This window comes from Schistocerca gregaria, chromosome 1, assembly GCF_023897955.1.
Source record: "Schistocerca gregaria isolate iqSchGreg1 chromosome 1, iqSchGreg1.2, whole genome shotgun sequence".
NCBI classification, from domain to species: domain Eukaryota; kingdom Metazoa; phylum Arthropoda; class Insecta; order Orthoptera; family Acrididae; genus Schistocerca; species Schistocerca gregaria.
This window is the reverse complement of record NC_064920.1, coordinates 14,848,085-14,874,223: the sequence shown is the minus strand read 5'-3', so window position 1 is coordinate 14,874,223 and position 26,139 is coordinate 14,848,085. Positions and strand designations below refer to the sequence as shown.

Sequence of the window (26,139 nt, the reverse complement as noted above, 5' to 3'; positions counted from 1 at the left end):
GGGGAAGAGGCGCTCTTCTAACCTTCAGTCTCATTTAGATGAGTACTGTTGGCAGAAGAGCATCCCCAAGGATTTTTTTCACCCCTTCGTTTAAGGGCTAAGGGGTGTTTACTTGTTGGTATTGATTGTGTGTGTGTGTGGGGGGGGGGGGTGGGGGGGGGGATGTGCTGGTTTGTGATTTAGTTGTGGAGGATCTATTTTGTTGCAGTTTTTGTTGAGTTATAGGGTGTGGTTGAGATTTTTTTATTTTGCATTTGTTTTTTCGTTTATGGGTATTTTATTTTGTGATGTGGGGGGAGATTTGGTTTGGGGGTTGGGTAAGGGGTGTGGGTGGGTCTTTCTCTTGGTTGTGTATTTTTTTGTGTGTGTGTGTGTGTGTGTGTGTGTGTGTGTGTGTGTGTGTGTGTGTGTGTGTTTTTGTGGCTGGGTGTGATTATGGTGTCCGGCCTAGGTAGCGGCGCTGGAACTTTGTTGTGGTAAGTTTTTATTTTTCTAGTTTTTAGTGTATTTGTTGTGTGTTGTTCTGGCTGGTGGAGTGGTTCTGGTTGAGTGGTTTGTTGTACTGGTGATATGGAACTGTGTGTTGGTTTCTAGGTATAGAGTTGAAGGGAAGTTTTAGATTCCAATTTGTGGTCGTATCTGAGAGTTTTTTGGTATTAGGAGTTGCAGTTGACGTATGTGGGTGAAGGGGACTGTTTGATCCCAATGAGTGGTTGTGGCTGTGGGTGTTCTAGTAGCAGGAGTTGCTGTTGAGCTATATAGGTCCAGGGAAGTGTCAGGTTCCAGAGGATATTGTGTTTGGTAGAATTTGGGGAGTTTTGTGCTGTCAGTTTTTTTATCATTTTGTGTAGTTTGGTATAGCGGTGTGTGTATATTTACTTTGTACCCACCCAAAAACACCCAATTTCCCACATTTGTCCCATTGGTTTCATTAGGTTTCTTGTGGAACATGTGCGTGTTGTTTTTTCAAAGCATTTTCATGTTTGTTGTCACGTTTATGTAATGACGTCACAGGCGCCATATTGAAATCTTAGTGTACAGTTGTTTCCGCCATATTTGTGACGTCATCGGTCAAAGCAGACGGGTGGAATCAGACGCTTCTGTATTTCCGGTATTTTATCAATTCCTAAATCAAAAAGTGGGAAAGTTATTGCTGATGAAGTGGTGAAGACTGTCACTGATTTCTACCAAAATGATGAATATGCTCGAATGTTACAAGGAGCAAAAGACAAAGTTAGCATCCAGAAGAATGTGTACATGCAAAAAAGACTCATTGTTTGCAACTTCAGAATCCTAACATTAACACTGGCCTTTCTAAAGTTTCTTCACTACAACCGAAGTGATGTATTTTAGCAGGCACTCATTCAGTGTGTGCATTTGTGTGTGGTATCCAGCAAAATGTAGAACTGCTTTTGGATGTGGAACACATTGAAGAAATAAACAAAGAACTTATAAAATTTCTTGTATGTGACACTGAAAACTACAAGTGCACGCTTAATCACTGTAATAATTGTTGCAGCGATGACAAACTGTCAGAATTAGTTGCTGATGATAAAATGGAGTTCAGCCAGTGGATAAACAAATATAATCAGGCAGAATTGGTAAAGCAATCTGCCAGTGTTGGTGAATACATAGACTTGTTGGTAACATAATTACAGGCACTTAAACCACAATTATTTGTATCTAGTGTCAGTGAACATAATTGAAAAAATTGACAGAAATCTAACTCTGGAAAAAGCAATTCTCTTAGTGGACTTTGCTGAAAACAACAGTTTTGTAATTCAGCATAGAATTCAGAGAAACCACTGGACAAGAAGCACCAGTACAATCCATCCCTGTGCGTTTATGTTGTAAATGAAGAAAGTAAATTGGTAATAGTAAACCACTCTTTATAAGCGATAACATGGAACATGATGTTGGATTTGTAAATGCTTTCTTGAAGGAAATGGTTATGTGGCTGGCAGAGCATTAACCACAAGTGAAGAAAGTGTATTCTTTCATTGATGGATGTGCTGCTTAATATAAGAACAGAGACAACTTTAAAAAAATGTGAGAGCACAAAAACGATTTTTCTATTAACGCTGAGCATTCCTTGTTAGCTACTAGCCACGGTAAATCTGTTTTCTGTGGTTTGGGAGGAACTCTAAAATATGTACTGAGAAGGGCTAGTCTTCAACTAGCAGATTATGCTCAAATAACAGCTGCATCGAGTGTTTACGATTTCTGCAATGCTAATATTGACAAATGGTCCTCCCTCCCCCTCCCCCCTCTCCACCTCTCTCCCTCTCTCTTCTTAGAGAAAGTCAATGTAGAATTCCTACACAAGAACTTTGAGAATACATTTTTGACAACCCACACAATACCTTGTACCACAATTTTCACCATTACAAACCACTTTCTTGTGATTCTTTAATGATTAGAAGATTAACTTATTCTGAAAAGACTTCCTTGGTTTTTTCATTCAATGAATATCCCCCTCAATTCACATGCACTCGTCCTCAACAAAATTCTTTTGTAGCAGCTGTATATGGTGACATGGTACATCGCCTTTGTCAGGAATGTCTGTGATGAAGATGGAAATGCTGAACTACTTTCTCTCCACCCACCTGATCCAGCAGTGTCATTCTTCTGGATCAAAAAGGAAGCCTCTTGTTTTGTGCCTTTGGGAATCATTTTATGTGCAGTTGGTGTACCTAAATCAACAATATTAAGGGGAAAGTATTATTTTAATGAAGAAGATATGAAGTTAAGAGAATATAATTTGTCACAGTGGATTAAAAACAGAAGAGCTCTTAAGAAGTTTCATTGATAGTTTCAGGGATCTTCACTACCGAACATGTACATTTTAAATTAACATTAGTGTAGCTAGAATGGGATTACACAAGTGTCCGATTCCACCTGTCTGCTTTGACACATGAAGTCATCACTATGGCAAAAATGGCCATTCTAAGCATCTCCAATACAGCGCCTATGACATCGCTAGATACACATGTCGATAACCACGAAAATATATAGGAACAAAATAAGACAGTAACATCTCCCCCCAAAAATATAATCTAAGTAACAGGGCAACTGAGGGGAATTGGTGGTTATAGGGTGGGGACAAGCTAAATATACCTAAAAAATTAAAAAATAAAAAAAGACACACATACAAAATGACGGGGAAAAAAGAACAAGAACAAAATTACAGTATTCTGCTACACCAACAAAAATCAAAAGGAATCCGACACTTCTCTTGACTTATAATAGCTCTATGGCAACTGTCGATACCAGAAAATAACACCTACAACAACAAAAATTTTAATCCGACATTTCACTTGACCTATAGAGATCAACCACACCTGACATCACCAAAACAACAATAACCACAACTAAAACAACAGAAATTGGAATCGGTTATTTCCCTTGACCTATATAGGTCAACCCCAACTACTGATGCCAAAAAATACCTTCAACCACAAAAAATAAAATAAAAACTGCAACACCTCAAAAACCCAAAAATCAAACATCCCTAGATGAATGAAAACACAATCAATACACCATAAACAGACAAGACATCACAACTCGAGAAGAATAGACCCAAAAGAAAACAATTACTTACCACTAACAATTTTCAGTACTGCAAACTAGGCTGGCTATCTGCCACCCCCTCCCCCACCCCCACCCCACACTCCCTCTCTCTCTCTCTCTCTCTCTCTCTCTCTCTCTCTCTCTCTCTCTCTCTCTACACTACACTTCACTTCACAATCTCAGCAATCAATCCAAATAACTGGAGGTCTCCAACTGCAATTTAGCAGTGTTATATTCCATAATCATATCAATATCTAACAATAGAAGGCATGTCCTACCACACCACAAACAGCAAACCAACAACACCTAAAGAAAATGTAAAACACATGAACAAAAAGAAACTAATTGATAACTCACTGAAAAAAATTTCCAAACCTTACATCCCGAGCTACAAATACTGCCAATGACTTCACACCTTCAACACCAAAGCTTAAAAACACCACCACCACCACCACCACCACCACCACCAGAGGATAACGTCAAACACCACAAACTCAAACTCCACATCATAATGACGTCACACACAACACCACCCTTGCGTCATGGGTCAAAGCAGATGGGTGGAATTGTACACTTCCACATAGACCTAAACAAAAATAAATTAATTGATAACTCGCTGGAGAAACAAATACTGTCATTTAAAGAACCCATCTAATGTAAATGTTTCAATTAAATTTATAACTTTTCACTCTGTATTTTTATAAGGCAGCCTTACTACATAGAATGTCAGTTTACATAATTTGATTTGAAAGAACTTCTGAACAATGATGTGAAATATCTATCAAAACTCAGGGTGCTACTTCTTTTTTCTTTTTAAATAGCAGCAGCTTTGATGAAAATAAATCGTATATCAGCAGTCAGAGATTTTAAAAATAATTGTTTGGACCATAACAACTTAAGTTGACTATATTCCCATAAGTAACAGTTAATATTTGTTTACAATAAAGAAACATCCCTCCTGTAACATCTTGTTAAATATGACAGTGAGGTGTTGAAAAAGATACTTTCTGTTATTATTATTATTGTTGTTGTTTGCTTCTGAAGTAACACAATCAAAATAACAAACTTCAGTTGCGGCATTTATGTTTGTAAATTTCCATTCTCTGCCCTCCAAACTACATATGTGGAGAAATTTTGTACTGAATATTCCCATGCAGAAAGTTGTTGTTGTTGTTGTTGTTGTTGTTGTTGTTGTGGTCTTCAGTCCTGAGACTGGTTTGATGCAGCTCTCCATGCTACTCTATCCTGTGCAAGCTGCTTCATCTCCCAGTACCTACTGCAACCTACATCCTTCAGAATCTGCTTAGTGTAGTCATCTCTTGGTCTCCCTCTACGATATTTACCCTCCACGCTGCCCTCCAATACTAAATTGGTGATCCCTTGATGCCTCAGAACATGTCCTACCAACCGATCCCTTCTTCTGGTCAAGTTGTGCCACAAACTTCTCTTCTCCCCAATCCGATTCAATACTTCCTCATTAGTTATGTGATCTACCCATCTAATCTTCAGCATTATTCTGTAGCACCACATTTCGAAAGCTTCTATTCTCTTCTTGTCCAAACTATTTATCGTCCATGATTCACTTCCATACATGGCTACACTCCATACAAATACTTTCAGAAATGACTTCCTGACACACAAATCTATACTCGATGTTAACAAACTTCTCTTCTTCAGAAACGCTTTTCTTGCCATTGCCAGTCTACATTTTATATCCTCTCTACTTCGACCATAATCAGTTATTTTGCTCCTCAAATAGCAAAACTCCTTTACTACTTTAAGTGTGTCATTTCCTAATCTAATTCCCTCAGGATCACATGACTTAATTCGACTACATTCCATTATCCTCATTTTGCTTTTGTTGATGGTCATCTTATATACTCCTTTCAAGACACTATCCTTCCGTTCAACTGCTCTTCCAAGTCCTTTTCTGTCTCTAACAGAATTACGATGTCATCGGCGAACCTCAAAGTTTTTATTTCTTCTCCATGGACTTCAATACCTACTCCGAATTTTTCTTTTGTTTCTCTCACTGCTTGCTCAATATACAGATTGAATAACATCGGGGAGAGGCTACAACCCTGTCTCACTCCTTTCCCAACCACTGCTTCCCTTTCATCTCCCTCAACTCTTATAACTGCCATCTGGTTTCTGTACAAATTGTAAATAGCCTTTCGCTCCCTGTATTTTACCCCTGCCACCTTCAGAATTTGAAAGAGAGTATTCCAGTCAACATTGTCAAAAGCTTTCTCTAAGTCTACAAATGCTAGAAACGTAGGTTTGCCCTTCCTTAATCTCGCTTCTAAGATAAGTCGTAGGGTCAGTATTGCCTCACGTGTTCCAACATTTCTACGGAATCCAAACTGATCTTCCCCGAGGTCAGCTTCTACTAGTTTTTCCATTCATCTGTAAAGAATTCGTGTTAGTATTTTGCAGCTGTGACTTATTAAAGTGATTGTTCGGTAATTTTCACATCTGTCAACACCTGCTTTCTTTGGGATTGGAATTATTATACTCTTCTTTAAGTCTGAGGGTATTTCGCCTGTCTCATACATCTTGCCCACCAGATGGTAGAGTTTTGTCAGGACTCGCTCTCCCAAGGCCGTCAGTAGTTCCAATGGAATGTTGTCTACTCCAGGGGCCTTGTTTCTACTCAGGTCTTTCAGTGCTCTGTCAAACTCTTCACGTAGTATTGTATCTCCCATTTCATCTTCATCTACATCCCCTTCCATTTCCATAATATTGTCCTCAAGTACATCGCCCTTGTATAGACCCTCTATATACTCCTTCCACCTTTCTGCTTTCCCTTATATGGTGAGAACTGGGTTTCCATCTGAGCTCTTAATATTCATACAAGTGGTCCTCTTTTCTCCAAAGGTCTCTTTAATTTTCCTGTAGCCAGTATCTATCTTACCCCTAGTGAGAGAAGCCTCTACATCCTTACAATTGTCCTCTAGCCATCCCTGCTTAGCCATTTTGCACTTCCTGTCAATCTCATTTTTTAGACGTTTGTATTCCTTTTTGTCTGCTTCATTTACTGCATTTTTATATTTTCTCCTTTCATCAATTAAATTCAGTATTTCTTCTGTTATCCAAGGATTTCTACTAGCCCTCATCTTTTTACCTACTTGATCCTCTGCTGTCTTCACTACTTCATCCCTCAAAGTTACCCATTCTTCTTCTACTGTATTTCTTTCCCCCATTCCTGTCAATTGTTCAATTATGCTCTCCCTGAAACTCTGTACAACCTCTGGATTTTTCAGTTTATCCAGGTCGTATCTCCTTAAATTCCCACCTTTTTGTAGTTTCTTCAGTTTTAATCTACAGTTCATAGCCAATAGATTGTGGTCAGAGTCCACATCTGCCCCTGGAAATGTCTTAGAATTTAAAACCTGGTTCCTAAATCTCTGTCTTACCATTATATTCACTATCTGAATAATTTCTTTTATTTGATAATACATTTCTTCAATTTCTTCATCATCTGCAGAGCTAGTTGGCATATAAACTTGTACTACTGTAGTAGGTGTGGGCTTCGTATCTATCTTGGCCACAATAATGCGTTCACTATGTTGTTTGTAGTAGCTTACCCGCATTCCTATTTATTATTAAACCTACTCCTCTGATACCTTTTAGTATCTCCAGGGATCTTCCATGTATACAGCCTCCTTTTATGATTCTTGAACCAAGTGTTAGCTATGATTAAGTTGTGCTCTGTGCAAAATTCTACCAAGCGGCTTCCTCTTTCATTTCTTTGCCCCAGTCCATATTCACCTACTACGTTTCCTTCTCTCCCTTTTCCTACTACCGAATTCCAGTCACCCATGACTATTAAATTTTCGTCACCCTTCACTATCTGAATAATTTCTTTTATTTGATCATACATTTCTTCAATTTCTTCATCATCTGCAGAGCTAGTTGGCATATAAACTTGTACTACTGTAGTAGGTGTGGGCTTCGTATCTATCTTGGCCACAATAATGCGTTCACTATGCTGTTTGTAGTAGCTTACCCGCATTCCTGTTTTCCTATTCAACCTATCCATTCCCTTTTTAAATTTTCTAACCTACCTGCCCGATTAAGGGATCTGACATTCCACGCTCCGACCCGTAGAACGCCAGTTTTCTTTGTCCTGATAACGACATCCTCCTGAGTAGTCCCCGCCCGGAGATCCGAATGGGGGACTATTTTACCTCCGGAATATTTTACCCAAGAGGATGCCATCATCATTTAATCATACAGTAAAGCTGCATGCCCTCGGGAAAAATTACGGCTGTAGTTTCCCCTTGCTTTCAGCCGTTCGCAGTACCAGCACAGCAAGGCTCTTTTGGTTATTGTTACAAGGCCAGATCAGTCAATCATCCAGACTGTTGCCCCTGCAACTACTGAAAAGGCTGCTGCCCCTCTTCAGGAACCACATGTTTGTCTGGCCTCTCAACAGATACCCCTCCGTTGTGGTTGCACCTACGGTACGGCTATCTGTATCGCTGAGGCACACAAGCCTCCCCACCAGTGGCAAGGTCCATGGTTCATGGGGGGATGCAGAAAGTATCAAGTATAAAAAGTTTCATGAAAATCTGAAGCAGTGGGCGTCATGTGTGGATGATCTTTCTTAGATTTGTTTGTTTTTGTTTCATCACAACACAAAGTATAGTGATTTCAGATTTATTTGTGTGTACATTCATGAAAATTCATTAATAATTTTACTTTATTACATTGTGTACTGTCTTGGAATTTTTTTAAGACCAATAATAAGTTCCCATCAGGTTGTAGGAATGTGATATAATCATATTTCAATGGGTCTGTAGTTTAACCAGAAATTGGAAAGTGACACATTAAATTCTGTTGTATTTTCTTTGTAACTTTCCTGCTCCAATAATTACATGTCTGTTAAGCATGTGCTCTTTGTAAGTTATGAAAAAATTCCAAATCAAAACCTTCATAAACACCTGAGTTATGTGCATTTATGCAGATAAGTACCATTTTGTACTGAGCAGAGCCCAGTTATCAGAATATCCCTTCATTAATATTCGATATAAAAAAAGGTTTTAGCCTGAAAGCAAAAATATTTTGCATAAGTTAAAATGTTATAAGTATACGAAAGTGTGCAAAGTTTCGTGAAAATCTGAGCTAATGAGTGACATGACCTGTGCGATTTAATGTGGAATGTTCCTGACGTAAAAATAAGCTTCGCTTCCAATCATTTTGAACCACAATAAGATTTTCTGCTTTCATTTTCGTTGGCTTCGCCAACATCAACCAAATTGCCACCTTCAAATCCTGGGTCTTGGACTATGGTCGAGATGAGTCTGTCACCAGAACCAAAATTTCAGTAGTGGTGCAATACTCAAACTTCAGTCCTGAAAAGGTATCCCGACATGCTATCGAAAATGGGTCCTTCTCCTCAAAAGAATGCAAATTTGTATATTAAACATTTAGCTGTACTGTTAGTTTCATCATCAGAATATACAGTTCAATTAGCTCTATAGTTCAAATTTCTCATTTAAAAGATAATAGTGTAATGACTATCACTGTTTATAGACAAATGGTTTGCACACGCATTTATCTTATTAGCAACTTTCTTGATCTTATACGCCTAAACCTAATCACGCCATTTTCCTGTACAGCAGATGGCTTCAAACACCATTACTGATGGTACGCCACAGTTACGTATTTGTTCCCACCCTCTCCACCATCACTTCCTTTAAATATCGTAACATATTTGCGACTGAAACGTTGCAAATACGTAGTAGTAACACATTTGTTGCTACATAAACTTTTTGCAGTTACAATATGTTGACAGTACCCAACTAATTATGATGATGGGTCACCGAACTTTGAAGACAAACCAGACTCTCTGAGAATAACTTTCTTTATTTTTCGTTTACTTATTCATTCGTGTACACTTACCTTTGTCCCTTTTTCGAAGGTGACGCACTTGCTGCCAGCATGCAATATTGTCTTGCTGATCAAAGCTTCACTCATTCCGTATCAGAATATGTTTACCTTATATGTTAAAGTCTCAGTGACTAGTTTCGAGGTGACTGGACCCAGATGTTTCATTCAAAATCACAGTGTCGTAAGCGGCTATGTACGTACTCAACACTATGGAATCTACCCAGCAACGAAGAGAAATAAATTTCACTTCCTTACATCATATTTTCTTTCTCTAACAACACTTTCAACTTCCAGTAGCTGTACTGTCAAACGGTGGTACAGCAAACACAAACAACATGAGAAATCTGAATGTCGGTATTTCGATTCAATACTCGAACGATGTAGGGTGCTTAAGCAGTAAACAACTGACACACAATAAGCGCATCAGTATTTTCGCTTGATAACTGCATGTCCTCGAATTCCAAGCATCTCTTATAATATTTGTCAGCAACATGGAACATATTTGCACATATTTGCAAATGTAGCAGCCCATTAAAGGCTTGCTTGACAAACACAAGTGCGCAAGCGTGCTTGAGCAAGCAGGCACAAATTCCTGGCACCTACACATGGTTCAAGGGTGCTTGTACGAGCATTACTTTGCTTTTTAGAAAATGTCGAGTTAAGACGACGATGCGCTGGCTTTGGCAACCTTTTTGCTTGTGTCATGAAAATGAAAACAAAGGATAAAATGTGATACGTGGAGTAAAGAGTGGTTAAAGAAAGGAAAGCATTATTCCCGTATTAACTATTCGTGACAGACACGCTATGGAAACTATCCCACAGAACTGTTAATTTTCTTCCCACTTTCTCCATGTATGGGTGATATTGTGTTGTTTGACTTGACCTGTAGTACAGTACAACCTTTGTACAGAATGTAATTTAACAGGACCAACTAAAAATTATTTCAAACCATATAACTATCAAATGCTTGCACAAGACTCCCTATTTGGTACACACGCTCAAGCATAATAATAATAATAATAATAACAATATTTTATTGTCGTTTAGTTTACAGAAGCAATAGACAACGTCAAATTACAAAATATAAACAAAATTATATGCAGGAGTTATTAGTACAATATTACAATAGTTTTATTAATAGTCAATATATAAAGTGAGATAGTACAACCAAATGAATCAGAAGGTACCAGTACAAAATACAGGAGAAGGTCAGTATACAGAATACCAAGACAGGAAAACATATTATATAAAAAAAATATTACATCAGATTATAATAACTGCCCTTTGCAACTGTGTAGAGAAAAACAGATTAATGCTTGAAAAGGTACATCAATGGGTTTCCTGTTTCTCGTATCATACGAATGCATATTTTCTCTTAATTGCTGATTTGGTAAATTGTTCATGGTACGTAGAACAACAGTATACATATAGAGATTAACAACAGTGATACCTTTAAGTTTCACAAACAATGGCTTCCAGGAATCTAGTCTACCAGACTCAGTGATAATTCTTACAACTATTTTTTTTTTTTTTTTTTTTTTGCTGTAGGAAAATATCAGGTACATGGCTACAGTTTTCCCATAATAGTAAACCATAAGAAATAATGCTCTGAAAGAAGGCAAAATATGCTGATCTAATATACTGATCTGATACACAACCTTTTAACCTTCTCAACAAACAGATTCCTCTAGAAAGCCTAGCAGATATACAGTTAATGTGATGTCACCGCCAGACACCTCACTTCTTAGGTGGTGGCCTTTAAATCGACCGCGGTCCGTTAGTATACGTCGGACCCGCGTGTCGCCACTATGTGATTGCAGACCGAGCGCCGCCACATGGCAGGTCTAGTCTAGAGAGACTCCTAGCACTCGCCCCGCTTGTACAGCCGACTTTGCTAGCGATGGTTCACTGTCTACTTACGCTCTCATTTGCAGAGACGACAGTTTCACATAACCTTCGGCTACATCATTTGGTACAACCTAGCAAGGCGCCATATTCAGTAACTATGAATGTATTCGGAACAGATAATATTGTGAATCATGTTCCGACAAGAGCGACGTTCATCATTAATGGATTAAAGTTAAGTATCAAACTAATTACGTCCGCTTTTTGAATTCTAATTCCTTGTCATGTTCCAGACCTCACGTCAGTATAGTCCTTCCCTCCTCACGCCAGCCTGTGTGAGATAAAACGCATGCATTTCGGCCTCCTCTAGTAACACGGTGTTGGCTCTTCTGCCAACACAACAGTAAATATGGTAATTCCAATTAAGTTTACTATCTAAATATATACCAATAAATTTAACATTATTTGAAACATTCAGAAATAAGGTATCTCTTAATCGGCAAAACAGGTACTGTGTTTTATTTTCATTTAATAATAAACCATTTGCTCTGAACCATTTTGATGCTACACTGACTGAATTTTCTGTAATATTTTTTAATAATTCAATGTCAGGGTCATTGTTGCACAAGCATGCATAATCGAAATTCGATAAAGAATCAAGTTGACTGTAGAGTCCTTATGCTTGCCCAAATTTTTTCTACATAATCTCAATTACACAGTAACATGTGGGGTGGCCTTTATAGGCCTAAGTACAAACACGTATATCTTTGTAAATTTTTTTTTATAACAGGCACGACAATGAATGACAAATCCGCTTACTGTTATAGGTTAGAAAATAATGTTTCTATAATATGGATTGGTGTATGATTTTGTGCATTGAGGTTTCACTGAAGCGAAACCAGTGGGTGATACAGTTAGTTATATAATCAATCTCAAAGATATTGTGCTGTAGTTTAGTGGTTCATTTCTCCTACCCTTCGTGTATAAAAATATGACCAGAGCTTTCTTCTAACTACTGGGAGTGTTTTCTTTTGGAGGGATCCAAGCCTATGATTAGAAAGGAAGTTAACTCAGCCGAAAATTCTGTATAGGATATTATGCAGCTTCGAACGATTCCTTGGGCTTTGTTCACTTTTAGCTGTTCCTCGACGTCATTGGCACTAACATACAAATGATTGTGCGAGAGTCAATACTCCTGAATTTTCCTTTGTAAACGAATACTTCGAAACAGAATTAAGTATTTGCTTTGTTACCATAATTTCAGTTCCTGGTTCCCCCATGAAGGTCTGCACACTAACGTTGGTATCAGTAACAGCTTTTAGATATGACCAAAAGTAGAATAATGAATATCAGTTTTCTTATGATTCTATAATTCTGCACATCTTTGTCTTATTTAAACTATAATGGATTAAAAGCATCTTGGGGAATATGTGTAGTGTGAAGCAGCAGTTAAAATGCCTAACCCCTAAACAGAGGTCTACAAGATGATAGTCGATGAACATTACGTATTATTCTTATACCACATTTTTGAGCAATGAAAACATTGTGTCTCAAAGATGAGAATTATTTGTTGTTGGCAGCCAGCAGCGTCTGTTCCCATCTGTCGATGCATAACTTGACTTGTTCTGTCTCCCTGAAGCCTGTCCTTCATATTGTGATTCACAGCTAACTCAGTGAATCAGTGAATGATGGGGATGCCTTAATGTTGAAGTTTGACCATCACAGTGAGATAAACCATTAATTAAGGGGGTCACGTCTGTTTCATTAAAGACAGGTGGCTTCAGAAATAAAAATACAAATAAACTATCAATTGCTCTTGCACTATGTCATTATATTGTTCATGATGTTACTGGGGGCCAAGTGGGGCAGATAGATGTCAGCCTAAAACTGCAACCTTTAACTGTAGGTGCCTTCAAACAAAACTATTGAAGACTAAATCTTTATTTAAATCTCGATCTACACTCAATTCCCACTTATTTATATCAAGTCTTATTAGTACTCCTTTTAATTCCTAAATGAAGCTTGAAACATTTTTTGTTGGGTGCCTATAGACTGCCATGAATAAATCTTGTATGTTTCCAAGTTAATTACTATAGAACAGCACTTGAATAACTGTTTGACATATTATGCACTGAGGTCTATGGTGTATACGTTTTTCAGGTTTTGTGTATATAGCCACTCCCTGTTTCCCTGCTATGGTCGCAAGTTTGAATCCTGCCTCAGGTGTGGTTGTGTGTGGGGTATTTAGGTTAGTTAGGTTTAAGTAGTTCTAAGTTTAGGGGACTGATGACCTCAGGTGTTAAGTCCCATAGTGCTTAGAGCCATTTGAACCATTTTATATTGTCCATAGAACATCTAGAAATATGTTTAGATTTTTCAATGCCCTATATTGATCCCAGTAGCTGTTCAGCGATTGTTTGGCAGGTCTACCTTTCAGAAATATTAATCTAAAAAAGTAGCAATGAAAATATTGGAAATAACATGGATTGGACAGATACTGCAATGACTATGTTGACTGTCGATGGAACTTAATCATTCAAGTATCCTGTAACGAGAAGTGCCCAGATGTAGACCTTGCAGTGCATGGTGTGGCTGCATGTGAGACGACTGTGTAGGATGCCAGGAGTGGGATCTGTGCAAACATTTGTATCAGGATGCTCAAATTTCCAAAAGGGAACCCTGGAGGGGTATTCATGAAAAGGCTTGTACATATGAGAAAACAAAGGAAACAACCAACTGTGTGGAAACCTGGCCACTATAATCAAAATCACAAGGATGACACGGGAGAGTGGAATAGGAATGTGTTAGCTGGTTAGGCGCCATTCTGGAAGAGAGCAACATGACCACATTGTGTCCTGCATGTGCTCGCATTCAGCACACCACATGAATGTCTTTGTCACCACCATTTATTTATTCATCCGTGGAACATTTAATACAGTAGTCTTGGTCATGTCAGAAACATTACAAAAATAACATGTTAATAAAATAGGATAGAATAGGGCAGCAAATTGGCCATGGCCTACTCAAAGGAACCACCCAGTCATTCATCTTGGTGATAAGAGGAACACATGAAAAACCCAAGTCAGAATGGCTGGATTTGGAATAAACCCCTACTGACACTATGACCACCACACAATTAGGCTAACACCAGATCCCTCCTCAAAGGGGTGTATCATCCTGCATCTGAAACAGGGAAAATGGAAAACCAACAGAAGGATCTTCTTTGCATTGACAAACACAGCAGCAGTGGCACATCAGTTAGCAAATCAAAAAAACCAACATTGAGTGAGGATCTAGTAATCTTTAAGCTAACATATTCATGTACATTATAGAAACACTTCTCAACAAAAAGTTATTTTGTCTGATCCAGAAGCTGTTCCCATCTCCAACCTCTTTTATATATGTTGGCAGTGCATTATAAAGAATGGCACCAAAATGGCTCACATGTCTTTTAATGCAAATTGTTCTAACTTGTCCTATATGGAATAACCTGCAGTTGTATTATAACTGTGGCAATCTGCTAAGCAGAGTTGGTTAGCAGGTCACCAAGTCTAGCTCCTCTCATTAAGATACATCTGTACATGTACAGAGTGGGAACAGTAAGCAAACATAGGGATTTGCAGTGAGCCCTAGCCGAGCTATGTAACAATTTTCAAGTAGTCCTTATTTATTTATTTATTTATTTATCCATCTTTAAGCATCTATGTTGTCATGAGTAATGTACAATTTACATATTAAGAAATATATCTATTGTGAGGTATCACACAAAGCTAAAGTATACATTTTAAAATAACATTCATAATAAAGGAATACATTTGATACATAAAGATACCCACATAACTAAAGTGTGCATTTTAAAGAATGAGCATAATAAAAATCGTTCAAATGGCTCTGAGCACTATAAGACTTAACTTCTGAGGTTATCAGTCCCCTATAACTTAGAACTACCTAAACCCAACTAACCTAATGACATCACACACATCCATGCCCATGGCAGGATTCGAACCTGCAACCATAGCAGTCACGTGGTTCCGGACTGCAGCGCCTAGAACCGCATGGCCACCCCAGCTGGCGCATAATAAAAGAATACATGTCATACATAAGGATTTCTCCACGTGTTTAACAGTTAAATGTGGAACTACAGACACAAAAAAGCTTAGGAAGAGGTACAAACAGAGTTGCAAGTTGTTTCGTAAGTTAGGTCTATTTTTGAATAGTTTTCAGATTCTTTAACACTGTAAAAAGCTTTGTCTTTCAGCCATCTTTTAGTCTTACTTTTATAAATATATTAAGAGAGACACAATGTGCCTGCACAGGTAATGTGTTGAAAAGCCTTATCCTCATGTATTCATAACTGTCTTATGTGTGTTATGATTATGAATGGACTGCCTAAGGTTGTAACTGTTAAAGTTTTCTTTTATGTACAAATGCCAGATGTATATAAAAAGAGAAGGGACTGTCATTATCTGCAATTCTTTGAAGTATGACCTAAATCATGTGTTATTTTTGGTAATCCCAGAGATGCTCCTGATGGCTTTCTTCTGCCAATTAAAAATTTTCCAGGACCATGGAGAATTACCCCATAGAAGAATACCATAGCTAATATGGCAATGAAAGAATTCATAATAGGAAATAATCAGCAGGCTTTCAGAAACACAGGTGCATAATGTTTTCAGTAGATAGATAACTCTCGAAAGCTTTCGAGATATGTTGTCTATGTGACTCTGCCAGGTTAATTTCGTATCTAAGTATATGCCAAGAAGTTTGGTAGAAGTGTACTCAATATCAGCATTGGGTAAACTGAAGGATATATTTACGGTCTTTTCATAGTTAATAGTTAACTCACTGGCTTCGAACCACATATTGGATAATATGAGAAAATCTTTACTTTGCTCTTTCAGTTTATTTATGTCCTTCCCTGAATTGATGAAAGTTGTATCATGTGCGTAAAGCACAGATTTGCATGGCATAGTGCTGGGCTGGTCATTTATAAATATTTTGAACAGTAATGGCCCAAGCACTGATCCCTGGGGAACACCTCTAGTGACTTTTGACTGTTGTAGCTTATAGTTTTCTTTCTGTTACTGAGATATGATTTAATGAGGGAGAGTTCCAGATCCCTAATGCCATGACACCATAGTTTCTCTAGCAGTATTGTGTGGTTTACAGAATCAAATGTTTTGCTTAAGTCCACTAGTGTGGCTTCAGCAGATAATTTGGATTCAAAAGAAGATTGCACAGTAGAAAAAACATTTTCAACAGCATTTATTGTTGATAACTGGGCACTAAAAAAATGAGACTTAGTCAGTATATTGTTTTTTGACAAATGCACATTGATTCGCTTTTGTATACAATATTCGATTATTTTTGAAAAAATAGGTACCAGAGAAATTGGACGATAATTATTAGTGCAGTCTTTATCACCCTTTTTGTGTAATGGAATTACTATTTTCTTCTTTAGATATTCAGGAAAAATACCACTGTCAAATATCCAGTTTATGAGTGTGCAGAGAGGGATTATGTGAAGTCAATTATTTTTTTAATCACAAAATTTGATAGGTCATAAATATCTTCTGATATGGAATCACTTAACTTTGCCACTGATTTAATTACATCACTTATTTCCACATGTCCCCAATTACAGGTTGGCACAGTATCAGCAATGTTTTGTAAAAACTAGTTTATATAAGTGGATTGTGAATTTGATTTTGAACTCTTCTTACGAGGAGATGAAGGATTAGGGTTTGCTGCATTGATAAAAAAGACGTTAAATTCATCTGGGGTGACATTAACACCAGTTGTAACTTTTACATTATGACTACCTGTACCTAATTCTGCTTTAATGACCAACCACGCAGGCTTACACTTATTATTGGAGTTTTTGATGAATTTATCATTTGCTCTATATGTTGCTAATCTGATTTGTGATCTATAGTGTCTCTTGACGCTAACATATGTTGCATTGTCAACACTACCATTTTTTACCATAACATAGCATATCAAAACCATTAATCTTAGCTTCACACGGGAGCGGCATCTACAAGAAGAGAATATAAGCCTGCCAGCCTCGGCCACACAGTAGCAGACCAGGACTCACAGACCAGCACAGTACTAGAGCAGCAATAGCAGATAGCACTAGATGAACACTGATATTAACGATAGCAGTTAATAGTGGTCCATGTCCATTGATTGTATGGACATTGTCTACAGCGAAAGAGATTGTTTGCAAATCGCCCATCGCTTACAACACCATTATAAATTCAGATTTAAGTATTGTCAATCTTCTTAATTTGTACTAAAAACTATTAATGTGATTTGCTTGAATTGTTCTATATCATTCCGAGAACGCAGTATCCTTAAGGCAGCCTATACAAGACGAGTGGACAGGACCCCACATTGAGACGAGGACTTACAAACCAAACCCACGCCTGAAGCCCACCGAATTTTTTATGTTGGTGGGGCGTTAATTCTCTCTTGTCTTTACTTCGTAGGGGCGCTTATTTGCTTGCACAGTTTCTTGTCGTTTTTGCGAGTCAGTAATTTCGGGTGGGTGTTGCACAAATTTTCTTTGTTTTATTTGCTTGCTTGAATTGTTTGTTTGCTGCATTTGTTTCTTCCAACATGGCCATCCAACCTGTCCCACCCCTGCTCTGCCATCACAGCCGCAAGCGTTAGATGCTACAAGCTAATGCATATGTTTCAGTTCCAGACACAGTATATATCTAAGTTAGTCAACACGGTCCAGTAGCTACTGGTCAAACGCTGCGCACGCAATGGAACAAGCATCACCTACTACAGCTGCTATACCACCTTTTAGACAGTTTCGTGAACAAGACGAGGAATGGCTCGAATGGTTGTACCATTCGAACCACACCTCGTCGGTCATAACGTAAGGTCGTGAACACAACGAGCGAGACACCTCGCCTTTTTGTTATGCTGATCTGCACAGCTTTAAAGTCTGCTACACAGTGTAACAGGCAAGGTGACGAAGTGCTACCAACATACTATGCACAGGCATGAAATTGAAAAACTCTCTGGGCTTTGTCAGACTGTTTTCAATCATGTGTAAGATTATATTAATGTTGATCAGTGTGTTAAACACAACACGTAAATATAAGATATAAATGAAAGAAGAAACGCTAATTAGTATGAACTGTACAAATAAAAATGAATTTCAGCTTATCGAGATAAATGTTTTAGTAAGACAAAGTACCCCAGATCGTTACGAATTAGCAAAATATTACGCGCGTCCGGCTGCGAAACGGTCTGTGTCAAACCAGTCATTCTCGATTACCATTGCTGACCTACCATGAAAGCGTGCAAATTTAGAAATTTGTGAAGAGCCATACAGTTAAAAATCATTCAGTGCCACACTTGCGTCAATCCAGTTCTTGACAGAAGCGGAAAAAGTAGGTAGTAACAAGAGTGAAATTCTATAAGAGTTTCATATTGACATCCAAAGGGTGCTGGTATAGAATAAATGTAGCAATAAAACGTATTGGAGGCGACAGAATTTCTTAAAATGGCTTTACTGATAGTCTATCAGCCTCCATCGAGATTAGAACGCAAAACAAATCAGACCTCCCTTGTAGTAGCAAACACCTATAAATACGCTAGCAGACAACCCACGCAAACAGTCCTCTATATTTACCCCAGACATGAAAATAAAAAATGATCTGCGGTTTCTGTTGCATAGAGCTTTCTAGACTCAAAAACATGAATTTTCTACCTTTATATCACCGCTTGTGTGGCACTCATTCGGTACGTTTATCGAAATAACACAATACTGTTACTAGCGATTAAAGTTAGTAGGATAATTCTGCACCGACCCAGGAAATAATGGGCGACACAGCTGCCAGACGTATTCTATAGTGTTTCGAATTCTTCATTAGACTCGCCACAGCCAGAAAACGTTGATTAGCCGAAGTGTTTCTTAAGCTAGCTAGCAATGGGAATGCTCGCACTTCCAAAACGCGGTGGCATTAATTCTGGGATCTGAATGACCATGTGTAAAGGGAAATGGATTTTATTTGCATTCCTGTAGACGTGATTTGTATCGAAAGCGTAACTACGATTAATATGCTGATATATCGACTGCAACTAGAACATTTCGACTGTTGATTATGGGGAATTATTTATGCGGTCCTCATCTTCAGTAACTAACGTAGCTATTTTCTTTGTTAGGATTTCGTCACCTAAATCGGTAAAAATGGAACCCTACTAGTCTCACTTTCTTTGCCGTCTATCTATCTACCCAACCCTTAAAATCCGTTTACCTCGAGTACGCGTAGACATAATTAGCGGAAATGTATCCCACTTCCTGCGGTATACGGTCCCTTGGTGGTGTAAAAAAGTGAGCTTCTATGTCAACGCAATCAAAAGATACGGCCGTTTCTGTAAAGAAAAGTTACGTGAAAGGTCAAAAATGGCTCTAAGAACTATGCGACCAAACTGCTTAGGTCATCAGTCCCCTAGACCTAGAACTACTTAAACCTACATAACCGAAGGACATCACAAACATCCATGCTCGAAGTTCGCGCGGTTCGTGACTGAAGCGCCTACAGCTGCTCAGCCACCACGCCCGGCGATACCCTTTTCACCTCACGTATAATGGTAATATATACTGTCTAGTGAGGATAAACAGTATTCGCCAGCTACTGAGATCGTTTGATCACGGAACTTTTACGACGCTACATTCAAATTTTGTTCGAAGTTGTCTGGAATATCCACTTATAAACACCCTAGGGACGTCGTATGCGATATCCACTTCTGAAGACGCTGGCAGATATTGCAGTACCATAACAAGTAGTTAAGAATTTATTGTTATTGGTCCATGCATGACACTTTATTGCAGTATCAATTTAACGCACGTAGGTGTTTGTCTATGTCTGAAAATAATGAACAAAAAATAAATAAACAGTAAACAACTTCGATGTTCAAGTCAAATGTAACTCACATATCGCAATTACAACATAATTTCGTTGTTACATCTACATGAGTATATCTACAGGATTTCTTTGGAATCCAGACTTACGTGCCTGGCAGAAGGTTCATTGAACCACCTTCGGACTATTTCTCTTCCATCCCACTCAGTAACAGCATGTGGGAAAAAGGACCACTTAAATCTTTTCTTACGAGCCCTGAATTACATTATTACCATGGTCAGCTCTTCGCGTGTAAGTTTCCTAGGAAGAAATGTTTTGGGATTCAGAACAGATTTTGGTGATTGAAATTTCGTGAAAAGATCTCGCAGGACGAAAAAAGCTTTTGTTTTCATGAATGACACCCTAACTCGCTTATCAAATCTGGGACTCTCTCGCACCTATTTCGTGACATTAAAAATCGTGCTACTGTTCCTTGGACGTTTTTGGCGCGCCCCGTCAATCATGTCTGTCAAAGATCCCATATTGCGCAGGAACACTATAGCAGTGGACGGACAAACGTAGTGCAGGCAGTGTCTTCAGTAAACCTGTTGCGTATTCTTAGTGCGCGGCCAATGAAGCGCAGTCTTTCGTTTGCCTTCCCCACAAAAGTATGTTTGCGATCGTTCCAGTTTAAGTTTTACTAGGTACTGAGATGAATTGACAGAATTCCGACTTGTGTTTGGTCATGTAACCGGAAGTTAATTACTGTTACTGGACGCAGCTTTCGTGTTTCATGCATTCCTCATTCAACAGAGTACACTCCTCGTACACCAAAAGTAATTGTTTAAGAGTATTAAATTGTTACTGATGTCACCAAGTTGCAGTGGTCAGCTAAACTTGCCGTTTTGAAACAAAGCAAAATATTATAGCGAAATATGGCAACTCAGAAGCGGACTATCCAAATAAACAAACATTTCCGGTTCAAGTCGTTGCAGTGTGTCTACTACACAGTAATGTAAATTAGGTGCAAAGTCCATTAGTAGATCGTTATCAGGAAAACCAGCCATCGTAATGCAAACTGCCACTACAAGAACGAAAGTTTCCAAACATGTTAATGACTAGCCGAGGAAAGTGGACGCATTCTGTCTGCTGAATCGCAAAGCCCCCCACTTACGAGGGGACCCGCCAAGTGTCATACTCCGATCTTGCTGAAAATTTGCTAAGTGAAAGAGGGGACAAAATATGCGAATACGTGTCTCTGCTTATGTGCATACACTCGACCGCTTCTGAGAAAACGACGGTCATGGTTTTCAAGAGCTGTTGCTATATTGTAGATACCTTTTTTCGTGTAAGGATTCAATTGAAGCGGTGGTTCAGCGGCTACGGTGGCGACTTCAGAACTTTGCGCTACGAGTTCGAAACCCGGTTGTTCCTCCCCCCCCCCCTACCCTCATTCTTTGAATTATCTACGAAAGTTTATTCCAATTTATGTTGAAACAATGTTGTCGTTATTCGTCAATTAATTTTCTGTGTAATGAAAGAAGTTAAAAAAATAAACGAATGAGAAAAGAAAGTGAAAGTTTTGTGAATGTCCTTGCAACTTTACTATTTGTAATTACACAGAAAGTTAACTGACGAATAACGACAACGTTATTTCAACATAAATTGAAAAAAATATTCGTAGATAATTCTGATAGGGAATAAGAAACATTAATAAAGAAGTTAAGAAGGAACGACGGTAGCTACTGAGCCACTGCTTCAATTGCATTCTGGGGCGCTGAAGGTATCTATCTACACCATAGCAACAGCGCATTGGTAACTTTGACCGTAGTTTTCTCGGAAACGGTCGAGTGTCTGCAAATAAGCCGAAACAAATGTTCACTTATTTTATCCTCTCCTTTACTGATCAAAGTTTCGGGACAATCAGCATATGGCACCTGGCGAGTTCCCCTCGTTAGTCGTGTCGCTTCATACGCCCGACGAGAACTATGAATGCCTCAGCGTAAACTGCGCCGTTTCGAAACACGGCGAGTGAGCATAAACACGTTTTCCTTCTTATAAGGCAACCTTCTACATATAAAATTCACCTAGTGTTCTTCAGGTTTCGGCCGCTGTGGCCGAGCGGGTCTAGGCGCTTCAGTCCAGAACCGCGCTGCTGCTACGGTCGGAGGTTCGAATCCTGCCTCGGGCATGGATGTGTGTGATGTCCTTAGGTTAGTTAGGTTTAAGTAGTTCTAAGTCTAGGGGACTGATGACATCAGATGCTGAGTCCCATAGTTCTTAGGGTCATTTGTACCCTTTGTTCTTCAAGTTGCCTCAGATATTTCAGAAATGTTTATTGCTTATGCTTGTCGTAGATGCAAAACGTAAACATTTAATTTCATGTAACATTTAGCAGGATAAGACATGACAAGAGCGGACCAGTCCCTTCAGACAAAAGTTACAGATTATAAGTTGCTCTACTATGTAATGATATGGGGACGGGCTTGTGATTTATCGTTTATGCCATCGTTTTCCATGTTATACATACTTGGCCATTGCGTTGTGGCTGCAGTCGTGGAGGATACAGTCTGTTTCGTACCAGCGCTGTTTCCGCAGCAGATATTAACCGCGACGAATCATTCAGTCAACGCTAAATAGCCCATCTGGCTGAGGCAGACAAGGGCGCTACAATAGCACTCCATGCAGAGAAATTTTCAAATAGCTACATGAACAACTACGGGTGTTCACAAGTGGACGGTAGCTAGGTGGATTAGACGAAAGGAAGGGGTGGGGCCGTAGCCCGCAAAACAACAGCAGCTCAGGATCGGCAGATGCGCCGTTTGAGTAAGAACGACCCATTAGTCAACGCACGACAAATTCAGCAGACTTTGGGCCTCAATGTTAGCAGTAAGACCGTCACTCGTCGCCTAGGGGAAGGTGGACAGAGTGCAAGAAGCACTGCTATAAAAGAGACATTGACTGTTTCCCACAGAGAAGCTCGCATTGCTTTTGATGCTGAAAATGTCGACAAAACTTTCCAGTTTTAGAGGCGAGTGATTTTCACGGTCGAAAAAGTTTTCTCTACGGCAACAACGGGGAAAGTACTTGTTTACCGGCCAAAAGGTGCTAGGTATAATCCAAAATATATTTACAGTTGTCGAAGGAGTGACAGGGTATGGGCATAGGTATCAGCTAAAGGGTGTGGGCTCCTGTGGGAAGTGGAAGGAAAACTCGAAGCGTTCAATTACATATCAGTTGTGGAGAACGTGATGTTACCTTCTGTGACAGCAGAATTTGGCGATGATCAGACCATATTCCAACAAGGTCGCTCACCTATTCATATGACACGTGTGGTTAAGAGGTCGACGACCATATTAATATTAATGTATTGGTTATGAACTGTAGATTAAAACTGAAGAAACTGCAAAAAGGTGTGAATTTAAGAAGATGGGACCTGGGTAAACTGGAAGAAGCAGAGGTTGTACAGAGTTTCAGGGAGAGCATAAGAGAACAATTGACAGCAATGGGAGAAAGAAATACAGTAGAAGAAGAATGGGTAACTTTGAGGGATGAAATAGTGAAGGCAGCAGAGGATCAAGTAGGTAAAAAGACGAGGGCTAGTAGAAACCCTTGGGCAACAGAAGAAATCTAGAATTTAATTGATGAAAGGAGAAAATATAAAAATGCAGCAAATGAAACAAGCAAAAAGGAATACAAAAGTCTCAAAAATAATATCAACAGGAAGTGCAAAATAGCTAAGCTGGGATGGCTTGAGGACAAATGTAAGGATGTAGAGGCTTATCTCACTACGGGTAACATAGATACTGCGTACAGGAAAATTAAAGAGACCTTTGGAGAAAAGACAACCATCTGTATGAATATCAAGAGATCAGATGGCAAACCTGCTCTAAGCAAAGAAGGGAGAGCAGAAAGGTGGACGGGGTATATAGAGGGTCTATACAAGTACGATGTACTTAAAGCCATTATCATGGAAACTGAAGAGGATGTAGATGAAGATGAAATGGGAGATATGATACTGCGTGAAGAGTTTGACAGAGTACTGAAAGACTTAAGTCAAAACAAGGCCCCAGGAGTAGACAACATTCCATTAGAACTACTGATAGCCTTGGGAGAGCCAGCCCTGACAAAACTCTACCATCTGGTGAGCAAGATGTACGACACAAACGAAATACACTCAGACTTCAAGAAGAATATAATAACTCCAATCCCAAAGAAAGTAGATGCTGACAGATGTGAAAATTAACGAACTATCAGTTTAATAAATCACAGCTGCAAAATACTAACATGAATTCTTTACAGAAAAATTGGAAAACTGGTAGAAGCCAGCCTCGGGGAAGATCAGTTTGGATTCTGTAGAAATGTTGGAGCACATGAGGCAATACTGACCTTACGACTTATCTTAGAAGAAAGATTAAGGAAAGGCAAACCTACGTTTCTAGCATTTGTAGACTTAGACAAAGCTTTTAACAATGTTGACTGGAATTGTCTCTTTCAAATTCTAAAGGTGGCAGGGGTAAAATACAGGGATCGAAAGGCTATTTACAATTTGTACAGAAACCTGTTCAAGGGAGTAAGACAGGGTTGTAGCGTCTCCCTGATGTTATTCAATGTGTATATTGAGCAAGCAGTAAAGGAAACAGAAGAAAAATGCGGAGTAGGTATTAAAATCCATGGAGAAGAAATAAAAACTTTGAGGTTCGCCGATGACATTGTAATTCTGTCAGAGACAGCAAAGGACTTGGAAGAGCAGCTGAGGAGAACGGACAGTGTCTTGAAAGGGTTGGTATAAGATGAACATCAACAAAAGCAAAACGAGGCTAATGGACTGTAGTCGAGTTAAATCGGGTGATGCTGAGGAATTAGATTAGGAAATGACACACTTAAAGTAGTAAAGGAGTTTTGCTATTTGGGTAGCAAAATAACTGATGATGGCCAATGTAGAGAAGATATAAAATGTAGACTGGCAATGGCAAGAAAAGCGTTTCTGAAGAAGAAAAATTTGTTAACATCGAGTGTAGATTTAAGTGTCAGGATGTAGTTTCCGAAAGTATTTGTGTGGAGTGTAGCCATGTATGGAAGTGAAATGTGGACGATAAATAGTTTGGACAAGAAGAGAATAGAAGTTTTCGAAATGAGGTGCTACAGAAGAATGCTGAAGATTAGATGAGTAGATCACATAACTAATGATGAGATATTGAATAGAATTGGGGAGAAGAGTAGCTTGTGGCACAACTTGACTAGAAGAAGGGATCGGTTGGTAGGACATGTTCTGAGACATTGAGGGATTACCAATTTAGTATTGGAGGGCAGTGTGGAGGATAAAAATCGTAGAGGGAGACCAAAAGATGTATACACTAAGCAGATTCAGAAGGATGTAGGCTGCAGTAGGTACTGGGAGATGAAGAAGCTTGCACAGTATAGAGTACGAGGGTCAGTCAAAAAGTAATGCCTCCTATTTTTTTTTCTACGTTTAATTGTCAGGAAATTTAAATGCAATTACATAGGTTGAAAACCACAACATTGAGGATCATTTTGTCATTTTTCAATGTAATCTCCGCCCATCTCTACAGTTTTGGTCCATCTTTGAACAAGGGCATGTATCCCAGCACGGTAAAAATCACAGCTCTGCTTCCTAAGCCATTGACGCACGGATGTTTTGACGGCCTCCTCATCTTAAAAATGAATCCCACGATGAGCTTCTTTTAGTGGCCCGAACAGATGGAAGTCTGATGGTGCCAGGTCAGGGCTGCATGGGGGATGAGGCAAAACTTCCCATCCAATTTTGACAATCTCGTCAGAGGTGTGACGACTGGTGTGTGGTCTTGCATTGTCATGCAAAAGAAGAACATCTGCCATTGATTTTGTTGGGCGAACTCGCTGAAGACGTGCTTTAAGTTTTTTGAGAGTTGTGACGTATTGAACAGAATTTATTGTGCATCCCTGCTCCAAAAAATCAACCAGA

General features: G+C 38.9%; 1 protein-coding gene across 3 annotated transcripts in view; it reads right to left on the bottom strand.

Moving 5' to 3' along the window:
• The window catches only part of LOC126326728 (AH receptor-interacting protein), a 181,116-nt gene extending 171,065 nt beyond the window's left edge, over positions 1-10,051 (bottom strand). Inside the window, exon 1 of one of the 3 annotated variants that reach the window (XR_007560865.1) lies at positions 9,478-10,051. Coding sequence is in view for 1 of the 3 variants with exons in the window: in XM_049995794.1 (XP_049851751.1) it covers positions 9,478-9,552 (75 nt within the window). In the remaining 2 variants the exon portion in view is untranslated. The remainder of the gene's footprint in view (positions 1-9,477) is intronic. The other 2 variants (XR_007560866.1, XM_049995794.1) reach the window with 2 other exon arrangements.
• Positions 10,052-26,139: the final 16,088 nt, after the last annotated feature.